The sequence below is a fragment of the Watersipora subatra genome, chromosome 4, assembly GCF_963576615.1.
Source record: "Watersipora subatra chromosome 4, tzWatSuba1.1, whole genome shotgun sequence".
Lineage (NCBI taxonomy): Eukaryota > Metazoa > Bryozoa > Gymnolaemata > Cheilostomatida > Watersiporidae > Watersipora > Watersipora subatra.
Genome location: NC_088711.1, coordinates 14549827 through 14570471, shown reverse-complemented (window position 1 = coordinate 14570471; position 20645 = coordinate 14549827). Strand labels below are relative to the sequence as shown.

At 37.3% G+C, this 20645-nt stretch overlaps 1 protein-coding gene across 1 annotated transcript in view; it reads left to right on the top strand.

The window, feature by feature from the left end:
• LOC137393955 (mucin-2-like) overlaps positions 1–19796 on the top strand; it is a 60794-nt gene extending 40998 nt beyond the window's left edge. Inside the window, exons 34-50 of the mRNA XM_068080668.1 lie at positions 765–922; positions 1366–1587; positions 3191–3310; positions 6788–6914; positions 7131–7291; positions 7850–8095; positions 8403–8529; positions 9155–9312; positions 9960–10274; positions 11936–12059; positions 12348–12505; positions 12822–13404; positions 13751–13976; positions 15040–15301; positions 16915–17038; positions 18512–18669; positions 19598–19796. Of these exons, the coding sequence (XP_067936769.1) occupies positions 765–922; positions 1366–1587; positions 3191–3310; positions 6788–6914; positions 7131–7291; positions 7850–8095; positions 8403–8529; positions 9155–9312; positions 9960–10274; positions 11936–12059; positions 12348–12505; positions 12822–13404; positions 13751–13976; positions 15040–15301; positions 16915–17038; positions 18512–18669; positions 19598–19796 (3468 nt within the window). The remainder of the gene's footprint in view (positions 1–764; positions 923–1365; positions 1588–3190; positions 3311–6787; positions 6915–7130; positions 7292–7849; positions 8096–8402; positions 8530–9154; positions 9313–9959; positions 10275–11935; positions 12060–12347; positions 12506–12821; positions 13405–13750; positions 13977–15039; positions 15302–16914; positions 17039–18511; positions 18670–19597) is intronic.
• Positions 19797–20645: the final 849 nt, after the last annotated feature.

Here is a 20645-nt window from a genome sequence, read left to right as displayed (position 1 = left end):
TTTGTTTATCCACCCTTTTTTTTGTTTATCCACCCTTTCCTCTGTTTATCTACCCCACAGCTCATCCTTTTTCTCTGTTTATCCACCTTTGTCTCTGTTTATCCAACCTTGTCTCTGTTTATCTACCCTTTTCTCTGTTTATCCACCCTTGTCTCTGTTTATCCAACCTTTTCTCTGTTTATCCACCCTTGTCTCTGTTTATCCACCCTTGTCACTGTTTATCTACCCTTTTCTCTGTTTATCCACCCTTGTCTCTGTTTATCCAACCTTTTCTCTGTTTATCCAACCTTTTCTCTGTTTATCCAACCTTTTCTCTGCTCATCTACTTTATTGTTAATTTCTATTCATTTATTTTCTCCTTATTAACATATTATTCTGTTAACTTCTTTTTTTTGTATTTTTACGTTGCTTATATTCTTTTATTACTTTTCACTATTGACTATATCTTAGCACTCTCACTAATCTCTATTATTGCATATTGCATTCGAGTATTAGTATGGTAAATATGGACAATGAGAGGGTGTGGAGGATAGAGGCCTGGAGCTAAAGTATGATTGACAGTCAAGAAGCTTGCTGAGTATGTGTGGAGAAGGTGAAGAGGTGTTGGCTAAAGAAAAGGCATATGTGGAGGATAGCGATATGATGTTGAGAGATGATAGGAGACTAACACTTTACTACATGGATACATGCGTGTCATTTTTAAACCGCTGTTTGCATGCTTTCTATCTTGAATGATTTGGTAGGCACCGCTTCATATATTTCAGGGGGTAAATGTCTACATAACTGTATGGGATATAGATGATGACAGTAGCACTATTCCTGTTGACCTAGTCGATGAATTCTCATTTGATTTTACTGGCTCACCGGGTGCCATCCCAAGAGAGGTTACTATTCCAGGCTTGAGAGATGCTCCTAAATCATTGTGAGTCATTTGATAATTGATACTCCAAAAAAAGTTAGAAGAGCTAACCTAGGCATCTAATCTTCAAACAAAATCCTTTGAAGCGTTTTGCATGTTTTACAACCCGCTTCATCATACACTTTTACAACTAATTTATAACTGCCAACTATTTTGACCAACTTGTCATAGATGTAAATGCATAGATGTAAATGCGTAGGTGTCAATGATCAAGATTACTGGACTAAGCATGTCAGTAATACAGCAGTATATGACTATCTGTGGTGGAAGGGTCTTGTTATTCAAATCAATTTTTAGATATGGTAGACAATACTATTTATAGTTGGCCAACCGCTAAAATAAAACACCAAAGCAGACTTGTGCACATGTCTATTCTCTCTCTGCAATGAGAGTTGACTGAATTATTAATTGTTGTCTTATTGTTGCCTCGTAATTTTTCTTTCCAGATTGCAATTCTCTATAAGAGTTACATGCCCAACCCCTATAACAACAATAAGACGACCTCCAGTTACCTCTCACTCACCAACCACTCAGAGTACTACTACAACAACCACCACTACTACCACCACGACCACAACCACGTCCACCACAGCCGCACCAACAACATCAACTCCTGTTGTTACTCGTCCAGTACCTTTTGCTAGCTGTCAGAACAGCCGAGCAATGTGGTAGGTATTGACTGAGTCTCTTCAAGCTTGTCAACAGACGTTGTTTAGCTTCTGCTGGCACCAGCCCTTGCGACAGGTAGCTTAATATGCTGACTGCGAGCTACTAGTCGATCACCAGGGATGATCCGGTCGATCGCAGAGCCAATGTCTTATGCCGGAATGTCTCTCCTCTCGAATAAGCTTGCCACTTGATCGACGTCTATCGACATTCATGTTTACCTGTTAACATGCAGCGGTGCAGTTCATGTTAACTTTATTCAACCAATCATACTCCATCTCTGTAACAATTGATTTACATACGCGACAACGAATCTGAGTTATCGTTTTGTACGTGTCCCACGACATACAGAGTGTATCGTCCTAATGTCTTAATTGATGAGCTAAATTTCTGCTACAAAAATTGTTAAGAAATTAGTGCAATGGCTGAATCATGTCGGAAATATGAAATCTATCACTTCACTCTATCACTCTATCACTTTAATGCAAGTCCTCAGAGTAAGATAATAACCAAAAATGTTTTTAGCTGTCACCGGGAGAGTTCAGTTATTCACGTGTTATACTGTGTATATAAATAATATTATTTGTGTGCATATATAGATACATAATATATATGTAGTAGATTTATAATAATAAATATAATATTATTATATGTATTATAATGATATATTATAATAATATATTATAATATATATAATAACTAGCTGTGCCACCCGGCGTTGCCCGTGTAATAGAAGAGTATTTGGACAAAAAATTGATTTGTATTTAACATATAACAACATTTGTCATTCTAACTTTCAAACTACATATCGTGAGAAAGGTTTTTTGTCTTATAAACAATGAGAAGTAGTGAGAGTTTTGCTATTAGGGCCATTAGGCAGTTTAATAATGTGAGCGAACAGCTTCTCGTGACGTTATGCTATGACCCGCGCCATACGTAAAGCAGTTAGGTATAGCTCTGATATAATGCCTTATGTTGGTTGGTCAGCAACTTCGACTTCCATAGTCCAGTGAGCTAGACGTAAGACCTGTGAACGGCTTGGTGCGAGATCGAATCCTCATCGGTAGGTAATATTTAATTCAAGATTTTAAGGTCTATAGCTGGATTTTTGATGGACACACGGACTTTGAGAAATATATACATTATATAGATATTTATATATAATAATATTATATATATAATAATATTATATATATAATAATATTATATATATAATATTATTATATATATTATAATATACCTGATATATATAATAATATATATGCCGTATATTATTATTGATTATTTTGACTTTGTAATTTGCAAAGTACGCAGTTCCCCGCCACTACTAATTGATCTCTTTGACTTGGTCATTCGAAAAGTAGCCCTCGAGGCATGAAAGTGTGGGCACTCCCACTATAGGATATGCTCATGACAGATACTTGCAGATATCAAGCAACTTGTATGTAAAATAATATATTGTAAAAGTTTTAATGTACTAAAATAAATTAGCGTTATTTTATTTTACTGTATTTTACCATCTGGTTGTCTCTTCAGTCTGCATGATTATGAAAGAATATGATCTTATATTGACTGTTCTTACTGATGCAAGTCTCTGTCGTGTAGGATACTGAGCATAGAGCTTGAGATGTACAGCAATCCTACAAGCACCCTCTATGATGGTTTCTCTTGTGGACCAACATGTAACCTTGTCATGGACATCTGCATTAGTCCATATGGCAAAAGGTAGGAAACTTATGCTACGCTTTCAATTTTAATGTTGGTTATCGATGAGTTTAGATTGTACTATGTTAGTTGTGATCTTGACTAGTGATGAGTTCAGACTGTACCATGTTAGCTGTGATCTTGACTAGTGATGAGTTTAGATTGTACTATGTTAGCTGTGATCTTGACTAGTGATGAGTTTAGACTGTACCATGTTAGCTGTGATCTTGACTAGTGATGAGTTCAGATTGTACCATGTTAGTTGTGATCTTGACTAGTGATGAGTTCAGATTGTACCATGTTAGTTGTGATCTTGACTAGGGATGAGTTCAGATTGTACCATGTTAGCTGTGATCTTGACTAGTGATGAGTTTAGATTGTACCATGTTAGCTGTGATCTTGACTAGTGATGAGTTTAGATTGTACCATGTTAGTTGTGATCTTGACTAGTGATGAGTTCAGATTGTACCATGTTAGTTGTGATCTTGACTAGTGATGAGTTTAGACTGTACCATGTTAGTTGTGATCTTGACTAACGATGAGTTTAGACTGTACCATGTTAGCTGTGATCTTGACTAGTGATGAGTTCAGATTGTACCATGTTAGTTGTGATCTTGACTAGTGATAAGTTCAGATTGTACTATGTTAGCTGTGATCTTGACTAGTGATGAGTTCAGATTGTACTATGTTAGCTGTGATCTTGACTAGTGATAAGTTCAGATTGTACTATGTTAGCTGTGATCTTGACTAGTGATGAGTTCAGATTGTACTATGTTAGCTGTGATCTTGACTAGTGATGAGTTTAGATTGTACCATGTTAGCTGTGATCTTGACTAGTGATGAGTTCAGATTGTACCATGTTAGTTGTGATCTTGACTAGTGATGAGTTCAGATTGTACCATGTTAGTTGTGATCTTGACTAGGGATGAGTTCAGATTGTACCATGTTAGCTGTGATCTTGACTAGTGATGAGTTTAGATTGTACCATGTTAGTTGTGATCTTGACTAGTGATGAGTTCAGATTGTACCATGTTAGTTGTGATCTTGACTAGTGATGAGTTTAGACTGTACCATGTTAGTTGTGATCTTGACTAACGATGAGTTTAGACTGTACCATGTTAGCTGTGATCTTGACTAGTGATGAGTTCAGATTGTACCATGTTAGTTGTGATCTTGACTAGTGATAAGTTCAGATTGTACTATGTTAGCTGTGATCTTGACTAGTGATGAGTTCAGATTGTACTATGTTAGCTGTGATCTTGACTAGTGATAAGTTCAGATTGTACTATGTTAGCTGTGATCTTGACTAGTGATGAGTTCAGATTGTACTATGTTAGCTGTGATCTTGACTAGTGATGAGTTTAGATTGTACCATGTTAGCTGTGATCTTGACTAGTGATGAGTTTAGATTGTACTATGTTAGCTGTGATCTTGACTAGTGATGAGTTCAAATTGTACCATGTTAGCTGTGATCTTGACTAGTGATAAGTTCAGATTGTACCATGTTAGTTGTGATCATGACTAGTGATGAGTTTAGACTGTACCATGTTAGTTGTGATCTTGACTAGTGATGAGTTTAGACTGTACCATGTTAGCTGTGATCTTGACTAGTGATGAGTTCAGATTGTACCATGTTAGCTGTGATCTTGACTAGTGATGAGTTTAGATTGTACCATGTTAGTTGTGATCTTGACTAGTGATGAGTTTAGACTGTACCATGTTAGCTGTGATCTTGACTAGTGATGAGTTTAGATTGTACCATGTTAGCTGTGATCTTGACTAGCGATGAGTTTAGATTGTACCATGTTAGTTGTGATCTTGACTAGTGATGAGTTTAGACTGTACCATGTTAGTTGTGATCTTGACTAGTGATGAGTTTAGACTGTACCATGTTAGCTGTGATCTTGACTAGTGATGAGTTCAAATTGTACCATGTTAGCTGTGATCTTGACTAGTGATAAGTTCAGATTGTACCATGTTAGTTGTGATCTTGACCAGTGATGAGTTTAGACTGTACCATGTTAGTTGTGATCTTGACTAGTGATGAGTTTAGACTGTACCATGTTAGCATTGATCTTGACTAGTGATGAGTTCAGATTGTACCATGTTAGCTGTGATCTTGACTAGTGATGAGTTTAGATTGTACCATGTTAGCTGTGATCTTGACTAGTGATGAGTTTAGATTGTACCATGTTAGTTGTGATCTTGACTAGTGATAAGTTTAGATTGTACCATGTTAGCTGTGATCTTGACTAGTGATGAGTTCAGATTGTACCATGTTAGCTGTGATCTTGACTAGTGATAAGTTTAGACTGTACCATGTTAGCTGTGATCTTGACTAGTGATAAGTTCAGATTGTACCATGTTAGTTGTGATCTTGACTAGTGATGAGTTTAGATTGTACCATGTTAGTTGTGATCTTGACTAGTGATAAGTTTAGATTGTACCATGTTAGCTGTGATCTTGACTAGTGATGAGTTCAGATTGTACCATGTTAGCTGTGATCTTGACTAGTGATGAGTTTAGATTGTACCATGTTAGTTGTGATCTTGACTAGTGATAAGTTTAGATTGTACCATGTTAGTTGTGATCTTGACTAGTGATGAGTTCAGATTGTACCATGTTAGCTGTGATCTTGACTAGTGATGAGTTTAGATTGTACCATGTTAGTTGTGATCTTGACTAGTGATGAGTTCAGATTGTACTATGTTAGTTGTGATATTGACTAGTGATGAGTTTAGATTGTACCATGTTAGCTGTGATCTTGACTGGTGATAAGTTCAGACTGTACCATGTTAGCTGTGATCTTGACTAGTGATGAGTTCAGATTGTACCATGTTAGTTGTGATCTTGACTAGTGATGAGTTTAGATTGTACCATGTTAGTTGTGATCTTGACTAGTGATGAGTTCAGATTGTACCATGTTAGTTGTGATCTTGACTAGTGATGAGTTTAGATTGTACCATGTTAGTTGTGATCTTGACTAGTGATGAGTTCAGATTGTACCATGTTTGCTGTGATCTTGACTAGTGATAAGTTCAGATTGTACCATGTTAGCTGTGATCTTGACTAGTGATGAGTTTAGACTGTACCATGTTAGTTGTGATCTTGACTAGTGATGAGTTTAGATTGTACCATGTTAGTTGTGATCTTGACTAGTGATGAGTTCAGATTGTACCATGTTAGCTGTGATCTTGACTAGTGATAAGTTCAGATTGTACCATGTTAGCTGTGATCTTGACTAGTGATGAGTTCAGATTGTACCATGTTAGTTGTGATCTTGACTAGTGATGAGTTCAGATTGTACCATGTTAGTTGTGATCTTGACTAGTGATGAGTTTAGATTGTACCATGTTAGTTGTGATCTTGACTAGTGATGAGTTCAGATTGTACCATGTTAGTTGTGATCTTGTTCATAATGTTTGTAGTGATCAGCTTGATTCTAAGTTTCTGTGTGACACTTTATATTGTTTTATATGGTAATTACTCTGCCGACAGGGACTGCTCCTATGGACAGGTGGTGACTGGTAGGCTCAGCCAGACACCAGTCATACAGTTTGGCCCCGTCATCGATGGTCTTTACCGCAACCCAATAGAAATGACGACCGGCTCAAACAGGTGGCAGGTAATACAAGTTGTTCTTTATCATCCATGATTGAACGTTTGGATATTAAATCAACTAGTTGCTGCTAAATTGGGTCCAAGATTTGTAAGTAGAAATACATGAGACACAATGAGCAAAAAAATTTTCTTTTTCTGCCATATTTAGCACATCACAATATTGAATTGACTCACCTCTGTTGATGCAGTGTTTTAGTAGAATATGTTTGCTCGTGCACAGGGGGCAAATATCTGGTTTGAGATTTGGCATCAGGACACATCAAACACTCGCACACCTTATCAGAGGGTAGATACTCTCGAGTACAACTTTACCAATGTCTTTGATGGAGCCTCTGAAGATGTTTTTGTGCAGGGCCAGAGAGTAAACTCACCCAAAACAAGGTACTAGCTTCATATTAGATTTGCTAACGGATGTTCTTCGCCATCAACCAGAGCATTGCCTTTGAACATGCATTGATTGATCTTTACAAGCGAAACTTACTCTGATCTAATTCTGAACAAGACTTGAATGTATGTGAGTTATAACAGGCCTTTTTTATTTTAGTATTGTTCAGTATTATTAAATTTTGCAGAACTTCACTTGGTCATACTATTGTGGCAGTTTCACGCCCCTCATGGTATCTAAACTCAAGGTTTTCCACTAAAGAAAGCTGTTATTTTTCTTTAAAATTGCCATCTGTTAAGCGGTGTTCACTGTAATGTGAGACATACTAGATTATAAATTACTGGAGATGTGTTTGACTGAGAACAACTGGAGTGATGCCTAAGGATGCGCTCAAGTGGTGAAATTTATCAGGCTTTGTACGAAGCTGTTTGAAGATGTACTGGAGTAAGTACAAATAGGGTAGCTTGACAACCATTGGGCTGATGGTAAGTTTAAATCGGTTTTGCTAGGTGCAAAATAGAAGATAATTCATAAGTTGATGGTTATTATTTTAGATTGGCGATGGTGGTCAGGAGTAGCTGCATGCTTCCCACAACTCCAACTCCCACCACAACCACTGCCATTTCATTATGTCCCTCAGTACCTAATGGCTACTCAGAATTCACTCTCAAGCTTGTCTCATACGAGAATCTTGCAGACACACTGTTCACATGTTCAAGATGTGATATCGGCACAAATGCTGGTGGACAGGACTTTTGTGACATCGTTATCTACATATGTGTTAGTCGTCCTGGTCAAAAGTATGTTTGCTTCTTGAATTACCGTATGTCTCCAGTTTTGTTTAGCTGATTGATAATTTTGTTAGATGTTTATCAATTGTGTTGTCAACATCTTTTGCCATATTTTATCTTTTGCCATCAAGCATCTGCTGGCAAAAGATAATTCCATGACGTAAAGCGAAGGCGTAATATCAAGACATAACAAAAAGACGTAACGTAAAGACGTAACGTGAAGACTGACTAAAGTGGTTAGCTCTAAAGCAAACCTAGCTTCTTCGCTTTTGCTATTGTTCGCTGTGTGACTATTCAGAGATCTTTGTGTTTGTAGAGACTGTTCACTCTATCAGCAGATCACAGATGTTGTGGCCAGAAGCACTTTCGTTAAGTTCGGTCAGTTCATTGACCAGAACCTGGAAAACCCTATCTCCTTTGCTCTTCCTCTTGGCAAGTTTAATGTAAGTTCCCCCTCATCCAATCAAATCGTGTAATGGTAGTTCACGAAATATTGAAGCATGTTCGCAGAAGTTTTAATTTCTAGCCACCACAAATGAATGGCCTACCCGGTCTGGTATGGAGAGGTTAGGTGAGAACTGAGTGGAAGCAGACAGCAGCATAACCTTTGATAGGGCGAAGCAGTCAAAGCAGCAATAGTGGATAAACTTGCGGCTGAACTGTTTCAGTCATGCTCAATTTGATTCAGCCAGGTGCCACCGAAGCTTGGACAACATATTTTTAGCGAGTACAATATTTACTTTTTTTCAAAGAACTATCAATTCAATCGTGATTCAGGTCACAACAAATACAATCATTTGACCATAAGACAAAAACTAAGTTCAGTTGTTGTTATGTCCAGCTGCGACAAAAACAGCCACTTCTGACAAACTTTAGTTGCTTTGTCTTAGATATGTCTAGTTTAAAGCTTCAGTTCAGCTGCCATCTGGCCACGCCTTTAGAACTTTATGACTATGGATAGGAGAACAACTACAGTTCACTATAAAATAGAATCCTTAATTTCCTCGTTCACCAATGAAAATGTAAGAAATTGACCAAAAGATAAATTAAGATATTTAACCCTTTTAGGGTGTCGACATCTCGATCTCAGTCTATGATAAAGACGATGACGATTTTTTCAACCCCTACTCTCTCATTGACACATTTGACTATAGCTTCACCAAGCCGCGAGGATCTCCAGTGCATGAAGTTACACTCAGTGGGAGCAGGCGCTGTCGAGCATCAAGGTAAGTTTCAAGCACTAATAGCTTGTTGGTATATTGGATATTTTTAAGTCTAAGAAAATTTAGACCTTGTGACCTTGTATTTGAGATCTGTGTGAGTGATGTAGACACAGAGAGGTGAGCCATTCAATTCTGTAGGAAAATCATGTTGATCAGTTTTTTAGATGTCAGATGCTGACTGTACTCATGACTTCAATCGATAGGATTCTCAATGTTTGTATGTTTGTCATTTGTGTGTCATGTTATAGCGGTCAAGTTTTAGGAATGGAAAATCGGCTTCACACTGGATTTGAACTCGAAATCTTCAGGTCTGCAAATAGTCGAGCTACCCTATAGGCCAAGTGGCTATATTGCTGAACAAAGAAATAATTGTGCACATACTCGCACATACAATCTTTAGTTGCTAACTGTTGCCCGTTTTTACGATTCTTGTGTGAGATAATTTGAAAAACATTTCTGTTTGAAATGAAATCACTGCCAATAAAGTAATAAAAGAGATACTACTAACATGCTGAGCTATAGATCCGATGATAAGCTCATATTTACCTACCTGACTTGTTTGAATAACTAACTATATATCCATCTACCCGCAAGTTTTTACCATCATTCCATAATGTCTGAATAAGTCAAAGTTCCTAAATCTTAACTAGGTTGAGTATGGAGCTGAAGGCAACGTGCCCGCATCAACGACCATCAACAACCGCTGCTCCAACAAAACCTCCAACTACTCAGGCACCAACTACTGAGACTCCAACAACAGTATTGAGCACATCAAGGCCTCCGCTACGATGCCCTATATCACGGGGCTACACTTTCATCGCCATCAATTTCCTTAACTACTCCAACCCGTCTGATTACAAGTCTACGGGCATCAAGTGTGACACCGGCGTGACCTTTCCTAATGGCACTGCTGATAACTGTGACCTTGTATTTGAGATCTGTGTGAGTGATGTAGACACAGAGAGGTGAGCCATTCAATTCTGTAAGAGAGTCATGTTAATCAGTGTTTAGATGTCAGATGCTGACTGTACTCATGGCTTTAAAGATGAACTTATACAAAATTTTAGTCGTTTTTGTCAGAAGGTATCGGTATTGTTCTATTATTTGCGATTATTTGCGATTGTTTGAGGTGATCTGACTGCCAGGACGATTCAAGACTAAAATTTAAAAAACTTGATTGCGGTAAAAACACTCAGAAGAAAAATACGTTGGAAATGACATCACTAGTTGCTATCGTTGTTTTAGTTAATATCGGCTATTACGCTCAAGTTGCAGCATTACGTGTCTCTATTCTATCGGTCTCTTTGCAACTATAGACATCATAATCGCATTTTCACTTGATGTGAGCATTTTTATGCGATCAAGTTTGGTTGATTTAGTCTTGAACATCCTGGTAGTCAGTCCCCTCAAACATCACGAAAAGCTGCAAATGATAAAAATATATCGATACTTTTTAAAAGGATCTACTAAAATTTTATTTAAGTGTTCATCTTTAATATTATGTCAATCATTGTATATCAAGCTGTGTTTAGTCAGTTAATTACAGTTAATTGGAAGTATATGTCTATTTGGACACTTTAAAAACACAAAGTACAGAAAAATCATTTTCATTTCACTTACTCCATCTGTAGTTGTGTTTTTCGATGTCTGATCGAATCATGTTTGGACAAAAATGTATTTTGTTTGGTTTGTGCTGATGGCTGGCATAACATACAGCAATCAGCATTTGTTTCAGTTAATTGAGCTCCTAACGATGTTATGTGCCACGATAAATATTGGTGAATAATCGCAATGCAAAGTGTTGTTGTGTTTCTCTGCACTCGTGGTAACAATGACCAGAGATTGTGTAATTTTTTTTCTCGCAGGTCGCCTGGCTTCAAATGTCATCAACCAGATCAGAGCAGACCTATCTGCTCTGCATGCATGATCAATGATTTTAGATTCAAACTATTATTTAAAATAATTGGAAAAATTATTTCAACTCATGAATATACTATGGTTGTGGCATCACATCGAGTTAAGGTGATTAGTGAAAACATTATAGAGTTATGTGAATGTTACATTATAGATTACTATGGCCAGTAACTAGCTTGGTAAACACTATCCAGTGCGGTCAATAGGTCATTTTGATGACATAATGTCTTCCTTACATGTTTTGGTTGCTGATTTCAATGATCAATTGATTCACATGTAAAAGAAACTGTCAGTTCCCTTTGCTCTTCACAAGGCAGTCAATCAACAACACCGAATGTTTAGTGCCAATGAAATATATATTTACTAAATAAATATATAAGTTTACATGCATAACAGGCAGTAAACCACTTTCAAAGCATGCAGAGAGGGTGCACATACCTCTCTCTCAAAATTATCGAATCTTCTTTTATACTTTTACTTTCGTTTTAGGCTCCGCCCTTTTTCCTTTGTTCTACGCTTGGTTTCTCTTTTACAATTTTTTTGGTTTATTCTCGGTAGCCTGAGTGCCCTAACGGTGGCCGGGCCTTCCTCGGTGTTTTAAAGGCTCGGCCCTACGACTGCGGTGACTAGAAGGCCTATACCGTAACAAAGCTCTGCCATTACACAGAGTTTGTAATGTAAAATAAACAATCTTGTTTTCTTCAACTTGTAGGGATTGCTACTACCTTAATGAAATCACTGGCACATTGGCGGAGACGACTGAGCTGAAGTTTGGTTATACATACAATGGTTTTACTAACCCTGTCATAGTTGACCTCGGAACTGATACATTCGAGGTTTGTCTTTAACCTCATGCATACCTTCACAAGCGGATAGCTTACTTGCAGGCCTTCTGCGTATATCTACATGTGAATGAAACAGGTTCATCTGCAGTCCTAACTAATAGTGCTGTACAGATAGTGTGCATTACATGCATACTTACTGCCGTATTACAGGATTTAAATGTCCATGTTACTGTGTGAAACTCTTGTATTACAGGGTTTAGATGTCTATATCACTGTGTGAAATGCTTGTATTACAGGGTTTAGATGTCTATATCACTGTATGAAATGCTTGTATTACAGGGTTTGAATGTCTATATCACTGTGTGGGATTCAGATCATGAAGTACAATCTGTTCCATATGATCTTGTTGATGAATTTAATTTCAACTTTACGGGCCTCCCTGGCGCCATCCCTGAGATCACTACTTTTCCAGGAATTAGAAATCCGCCTAAATCCTAGTGAGTAACAAACTGGTGTACTAATCATCAGAATGCTGCTTTACTGTACTATTATAGCAAAGGATAAGTTATCATTTAATTTATATGCATGCGCATAAATGCAGATGAATATAAATAGCATTTTAAATGTTTTTATATCGTGAAAATTTGCACACATTTATGTAGTACGCTACAAGGTTTTCTAATTCATGCTAACTGGCTGGTTGAGAATCCTCTGAGATATTTCCCCTCATACCCTTATCAACAAATCAACAAACCATTTACTTGATGTAATAATTTCAGTTTTTCTTTTTTACGTCTTAGTTTTTATTTGCAGTCTGACCTTAGCAATACAAACAGGATGCCCATTACCGGTGACATACAGCACACCAGCACGTCACACAAGAGTGCCAAGGCTGAAAACGACCACTAAGCCAACAACAACACCCACTACTACTACAACACCTACGACAACTACCACAACACCGACGACAACTACTACAACAACACCAACTACCACAACGACGCCTACAACAACCACCACAACACCAACAACCACCACAACACCAACTACCACCACAACACCAACAACAACCACCACAACACCAACAACCACCACAACACCAACAACCACCACAACACCAACTACCACCACAACACCAACAACTACTACCACAACACCCACCACAACTACAACACCTACTACAACACCCACCACAACTACAACACCTACTACAACAACTACCACTACTCCCACCACAACCACAACTGCGTCAACAGTACCGACAACTTTACCGATTTGTGGACCTACTACACTAGCTCCTACAACTCCTCCCGAAGTTTGCATTACGACCTGCTTTTCAAATCCAAGAGAGCCCCAGTCTTATGAACGCACGCCTACCTGCGAGGAAGATGATGAGGTAAGGCTTGCATGTATGTAGCTCTGATCAAATATATTTTTATACGACGAAAGCGCCGAGCTACAACCTTTGTGGTTGTATTCTAGCTAGTCGTTGGTAGAGCTGGCTTTGCTCATCATTTTCTTCTATTTTGTTTGATCTGTAGAGCTTGTGACCACGGCTCCAAAGGGTGAGTTGATTTACATGTAAAACTGTAGGAAAAACTAAACATACCTGAGCTATTTTTGAAGTCAACCCTTTTGGCTAAAAAGCAATAAAAAGCCTCAACAAAATATAGCTTCAAATCCTTCTTCTATAGAAGGATTATTACTAATGCAGGTGCAACACCGTATCACTATTCTTGCAGGTACTCTGTGAGCTTTATCACTGCTTCTCACTATATACGAGAAGGGTCTGTCCTCACTTGTGTGGAGTTTGCTCTCGATCAAAGAGCACATCTACAATGGCTCCAACTCGCAATTGTCGCACTCTTCCACCATGTCTAACACCTGATGATCCATTATGCCCATTGTCAGACTGTTCAGATCCTGCCATTGCTAGATTATGTAAAAAGAAATGTCAGCTCTGCACAGGTGGGTGTTAGCGGTAATAGTCAATTCATACTAAACCTTGTCGGTTCTATACAGGTGGATGTTAGTGGTATTAGTCAATTCATGCTAAACCTTGTCGGTTCAATACAGGTGGGTGTTAGCGGTAATAGTCAATTCATACTAAACCTTGTCAATTCTACACAGGTGGGTGTTAGCGGTAATAGTCAATTCATACTAAACCTTGTCAATTCTACACAGGTGGGTGTTAGCGGTATTAGTCAATTCATACTAAACCTTGTCAATTCTACACAGGTGGGTGTTAGCGGTAATAGTCAATTCATACTAAACCTTGTCAATTCTACACAGGTGGGTGTTAGCGGTATTAGTCAATTCATACTAAACCTTGTCAATTCTACACAGGTGGGTGTTAGCGGTAATAGTCAATTCATACTAAACCTTGTCAATTCTACACAGGTGGGTGTTAGCGGTAATAGTCAATTCATACTAAACCTTGTCGGTTCAATACAGGTGGATGTTAGTGGTATTAGTCAATTCATACTAAACCTTGTCAATTCTACACAGGTGGGTGTTAGTAGTATTAGTCCATTCATACTAAACCTTGTCAGTTCTATACAGGTAGGTGTTAGTGGTATTAGACCATTTATACTATAGTTTGTCAGTTCTATACAGGTGTATGTTAGCCATATTAGACCATTTATACTAAAGTTTGTCAGCTCTGTGCAGGTGTATGTTAGCCATATTAGACCATTTATGCTAAGGTTAGTCAGCTCCGTGCAGGTGTATGCTACCCATATTAGACCATTTATGCTAATGCTACAATATCATTTTGCATCATGTAAATGCTCAATTTAAAAAGCTTTGATATGTAAAAACCTCATTTTCAGGTGCCTTTATTTTTTATTGTGTTGACTATAATAATTATACATTTAATAACGCATTTGCAAAGCGAGGTTCAATTGTCAACCTTTAAAATACCTATGAGATATCTATCAAAGAATGAACACATAACTATATGATTATTATATTCTTTCCTTCATTTCCATCTGATTAGATTCATATTCCTTGCTTGTTCTCATCCATATAGGTGATCCACCAACTACTACCAGACCGACAACAACTACTCCCACCACTACAACAACCACTCCAACGACAACAACAACTACACCCACAACCACAACGCCACCACCAGTATGTGACCATGAACAAGGCTTCACTATTGTTTCTTTGGCATTCTTTGAGTATGACAACCCCGACAACTTAAAGGCAACTGGCAAGAGTTGTGATCCTGGGGCTTCCGATTACTGTGATCTAATGTTTGAGCTTTGCATCAGCAAACTTGGAAGAAGGTAATTTATCACGATTTTCAAACCCATAATTAGCGACGCCGCAGAAGTTCAAAGCTAGGTTGATATCTGTTTGTATACTTACAAAGTACTTCAACTTTGTCAGGTTATACAATCACACTTTATTAGAAGCCATGGTTTTTCAATTCCAAAAATGTTAAAGGGTGACCTGCAACAAAATTCACATGACAGTTATTTGGTATCAAAAGATTCACCATGTCTTACTCTGTTGTGTTGTAAGTGCCAAATATGTGGAAATGTGATTAAAAGCTCTTAAAAGCTCAAAAACAAAAAGCCGCCGTAGATTGGAATCTCTTCATTTCGATGACGTAGCCATGAAATTTGGTTATCGTCTTGTCATATATGTTCTCACGTGAATTGAAAGGCCAATACAAAGCTCAATATAAAACTTATCATAGTACTAGTTTATGACAAACACTTCGGGTTTTACCGAAGACCCCGTATCAAATATAGATGCTCGCTACTTTACAGTTTTGTTTCGGCCTGGTCTAATCGGCAAGTCGTAATCTGATCATGTGACCCAATACTTTGCAAATAAGTTTTTTCAGCACTTTTCGATTATCACAGGTGACCAACAGGCTCGTCATGATTATCAGACAATGATATGTACTCCTTCGAGGTAAGGTTAAAAAGTTAAATGAATTTTTACGGTAAGTTATAAGATAGCACCGCTAAAAGTGACAGCATTACAATGACAATAAAACAGACGTGTAAGAATAATAGACATGGTTTTATTGAATGCGTGAAGTATATTTGTGAAAATATTTCGATGAATAAGGTTGCATGAAAGTGTAAACAGAAACCATCTCTCACAAATGCGTCACATTTGAGCCGTTTTGGAAAGAGAATCCAAAATACGGCGGTGTCGCGTGGCTGCGATTAACTGTTCGTTTTTGAGCTTTTAAGAGCTTGTAATCACATTTCCATATATTTGGCACCTACAACACAACAGAGTAAGACATGGTGAATCTTGTGATACCAAATAACTGTAATGTGAATTTTGTTGCAAGTCAACCTTTAAGTAATTCAACGTTTGTTTGCAGTTGCAGAAGTTCTCTTAACATAATTAAATCCACTAGCAGCCATTTCTTCTATAGCTAAATATTAGACCCATGCTTGGCTCAAGTGGTGCATCTTTATAAGAAGCTCTGATTTGATTGGTTGTTCTTCGTATGAAAGGCTTTTGCTTTATTAGACAAGCTGCAGCTTAGTTCGTGAAATACTATGACAAAAAACAACATCCCGTTCATACTATATTACACATTCTAAGTCAAAATAAGAGAAAAGGAAGCTCAGGTTACTATATATAGTAATTTGTGAATGAGGTGACCATATACAGTAATATATGAACGAGGTGACCATATACAGTAATACATGTATATGAATGAGGTGACCATCTACGGTAATCAATGAATGATGTGCACATATTTGGTAATCTATAAATGATGGGACTATATGTAATCCATGAATGGTGTGACCAAATATGGTAATTCGGAGTGATGTGACCATATAAGGTTATTCATAGTGGTGTGACCTGTTTAGTATTTTATGAATGTTACAATGATTTGTGATAATCTGTGATTGGGCTCTTACAGTGATTGCGGCTATCTGAAGAAGCAGTCAAGTGTTAGCACAGACACCCAATCACTTGTTTTCAGCAATGACACTCTCGGCTTTACAAATCCACTCATTATCAACCTTGGCTATGAGAAATTTATTGTAAGTTAGCATTTTGCGGATATGTTTGCTATGCGTTTTTGTTTGTTTTTGCAATCTTTAGCCCCCTCTAACCTTTTAACTAGCTGCAAAGGTACTAGCAAAACTACAAACTGGTAGGTCTTGTTAGGCTACTTTTCATTGAACTGATCTGTTGATGTTAGGCAGTCTTCTATGTAGAACTACCAAATTTAAGTTTATTTGAGGCATCAGTTTTCTTGTAACTGGTTAATTGTAAATGCATCTTTTGCCACGGGCCAAAAAACAACTGTAGCATCCAGTAATTTGATGTCTAAGAAGAATTGCGGATTATAGTTTACAGCAGCTGTCGGCTGAATTGAGAGTCTTCAAACCTTCAACATACAGCGATCGATCGCGCAAAAAGTGATAGCTAAATTGATCAGTTATCCGATTATATAAAACTGAATCATTTTCGATAGATAGAGGACTACGTTTACTTCCTTCCCTTTTAATTAAACTTACTAGCATCAGACTTTTAAAGGTTTTGTAGACTCCTACAATGTAAAATACTCTAGCAGTTTGTGGATCGAGTTTGTCATTGAAGGTCAAATCATGTGACAGTTCCAGTAAAGCTTATTATGATTGGTTGAAGTATTCAGGCACTTCAACTAGCATTTTGTAAGCAGTTCTTATTAAATGACTAGTCAATAGAGCATTTCATAGGCAGATAAGTTTATAACTAGTCACTAGAGCATTTCATAGGCAGATAAGTTTATAACTAGTCACTAGAGCATTTCATAGGCAGATAAGTTTATAACTAGTCACTAGAGCATTCCATTCGCAAATAAGTTTATAACTAGTCACTAGAGCATTCCATTCGCAAATAAGTTTTATCGATTTTAATTTTAAAACATCCTAGCAATAAAATCGCTTCAAACATCAAAAACAATTGCAAATGATAGAAAATTACCAATAATTTCTTGATAAAATCTACAAAAAATTTGTGTAATTTTATCTTTAACTGATGATTTTACCTGAACATGGTCCAACCAAACCTTTAAGTAAAAGCCACAGCTTCAATGCAGTACTATATCTCCTTTTTAGTCCAGTGATAGGAAAGCTCTCATCTGTATTTAAATTAATTGCTAAGGGTTTTTTATACGAGTGTTCAGATTTTGTACAAACAGTATTAGTGACGCGTACAGTCAAGAGTAGCTAGCAAAGTTATAAGGTATCTTTCATTGAATGAGTGACATCATTGTCAGCAACTCACTACACAGCTCATAATCTTATTCATGACTGAGTGTACAGTACTCCATACTGTTGCCTACAACTTACTGTGCAGTAGCTCATCCTATTAAACATGACTGAGGGTACAGTACTCCATACTGTTGTCTGAAACTCACTGTACAGTAGCTAATATTATTACTGAGTTTGCCCTACCATATACAATGTACTTGTTTATGCTGAGTTACATTGTTCAATATTTTGTAATCACTTGTGCTTTTCCCATAGGGTGTGAGTATTACAATAACTGTCTGGGATTTCGACGGAGACGATATATTCATTGACTATGATCTAGTTGATGAATTCTTTTACGAATATTCTGACTACCCTGGTAAAGCGGCAGCGTTGGTCCTTGCTGACGGAGATCGAATATTAAAGCCATCCCAGTATGTACTTAGCCACTTCTTGTCTGTATTTCATCGAGTTTATTCACACACTTGGCCTCAGAACTACTTGTTTGTATGTCGCTATGAGTTACTTACCATTAGACTTTCTTTTATGTTTCTCAACTCTTTAGCTACAACAAGCCGCGTAGTACGACTCCGCAAAACGTTTGAATATAACCAAGAGCCGCATGGTGTGACTCTGGTAGACTTTGTACAAAATGTTTCTGATTAATGAGTAACTAATTAATTAACCTATCCTAATCTGTACTTAAACAGAAGTAAACAATTATCTGCATGCGTTGAGCCAACAAAAATATGTTTACAACCTCTCCTGAGCAGAGTTTTGATTTGCGAAAACTTTATTTTTTATTACAATTTTTTCTTAGCAATGACCAGTTCTGTCAGACGCATTACAACTCAGGATGTTTCACTAGTTATAGATCAATAAGCTTTAGCTTACTTTTACTGAACACTAGTACTACTAGTACTACTGAAAGTGCTTATTTTATTTTAATATTTTCAATATTGATAAATCGTTCGACTCGGACATGCTAACGGTCGCAGCGGAAATTGCTGAAAAAGTGCTGGAGCTCATTGCGCAACATCTTGAGGCATTTTTTATGGTATCAGCCGAAGTGAAATTTTATGCTGATTAGTTTGGCATGAGAACATTTTGTATAGACTCTGTGGTTCAGAACTTATGATAACTTATAGGCGCCCGTGTCAAATACTAGGTTTTACCAAATATGTAACTATGTGCGGGTAAAGAAGTTAATTTGGTAGCGAAAAAGTTAAAGGTCATAAGCTATGCATTTTGATTACACTTTGAATTCAAGTAAGATAAAAGTAAACACTTTCACTTTTTATCTTGTTTAGCGCTGCCAAACATTGATCTTATTGTTAATACACATTGTTGTCTCGTTTATAGTTTAACATTTGGAATTGAGGTCAGCTGTCCGCAGCAACCGACGCCCTGTCCACTCTCTAGTGGATACTATGACGTCGAACTTGCCTTCACTCTCTTCTCTAACCCTTATGACATTGACTATAATGGGGATCATTGTGACGACTCCAGCAGTTGTGATGTCGTCTTCTCTGTCTGTGTCAGTCACATCAACAGCAGGTGATCTTCAAATACACGCACACATACACATTATACAAGCATGCGTAAAGAGAGAGTGCTTAGCTGATTACGTAGATGAGCATATATAAATTATATTCACTATGTTTTCATGACGCGGTTAATTCACAAACTTGCTTGTGGATTAACCATGGTTAATCAACGATTAGCTTACAGTTAATCCACAAGTCGTCCAACAGATGGAAACAGCAAAAATCTGCAAGTCGAGCGAGTTCTGTTATTCACAAGTCTTGCACTTGCGAATGATGCGCAATAAAATGCCTCGCAAGCTGATCCATTTTGAACATTTTTCACACTTTTTTCATTCTTATTTTGATTTGAGCAGTTCCAGATGCGCCACGATTAACTCTGGCCTAGAGATCCTTTTCTTTGTTAATAAAGCTTAATCCACAACACAGGCAAATGTACATTGAAACACTTATCACACAGTAACTCAACGTGCGCACAACTCCAAATTTGCATTATCCGCACAATAGAAGCAGTGGATAACTATGTCAAGTTCAAAGATAAGTTGTCCTGATGAAGATCCAATTTGGTGTAGTGTTTAATATTATAGGGTATAGTAGTTAATGTGTTAACTTAGTTCAGGATATAAATACATTACTGTATATCGGTTATGTATGCTTTGCTTGTTTTTAATATTGATACCGTTATGATTTGTTTATTTGGTATATCTAAGCTACTGCGCCTAGTGTCACCTAGTGTCACTTGTCACCTAGTGTACTCATTGCATTCATGTTAAAAACCTGATCATTTGGTCTGCAACTCCTCAAGAGTTTTTCACTAATTTCTAGAAATTCTTTACAGTGACTGCGAATATTTTGAACACAATGGA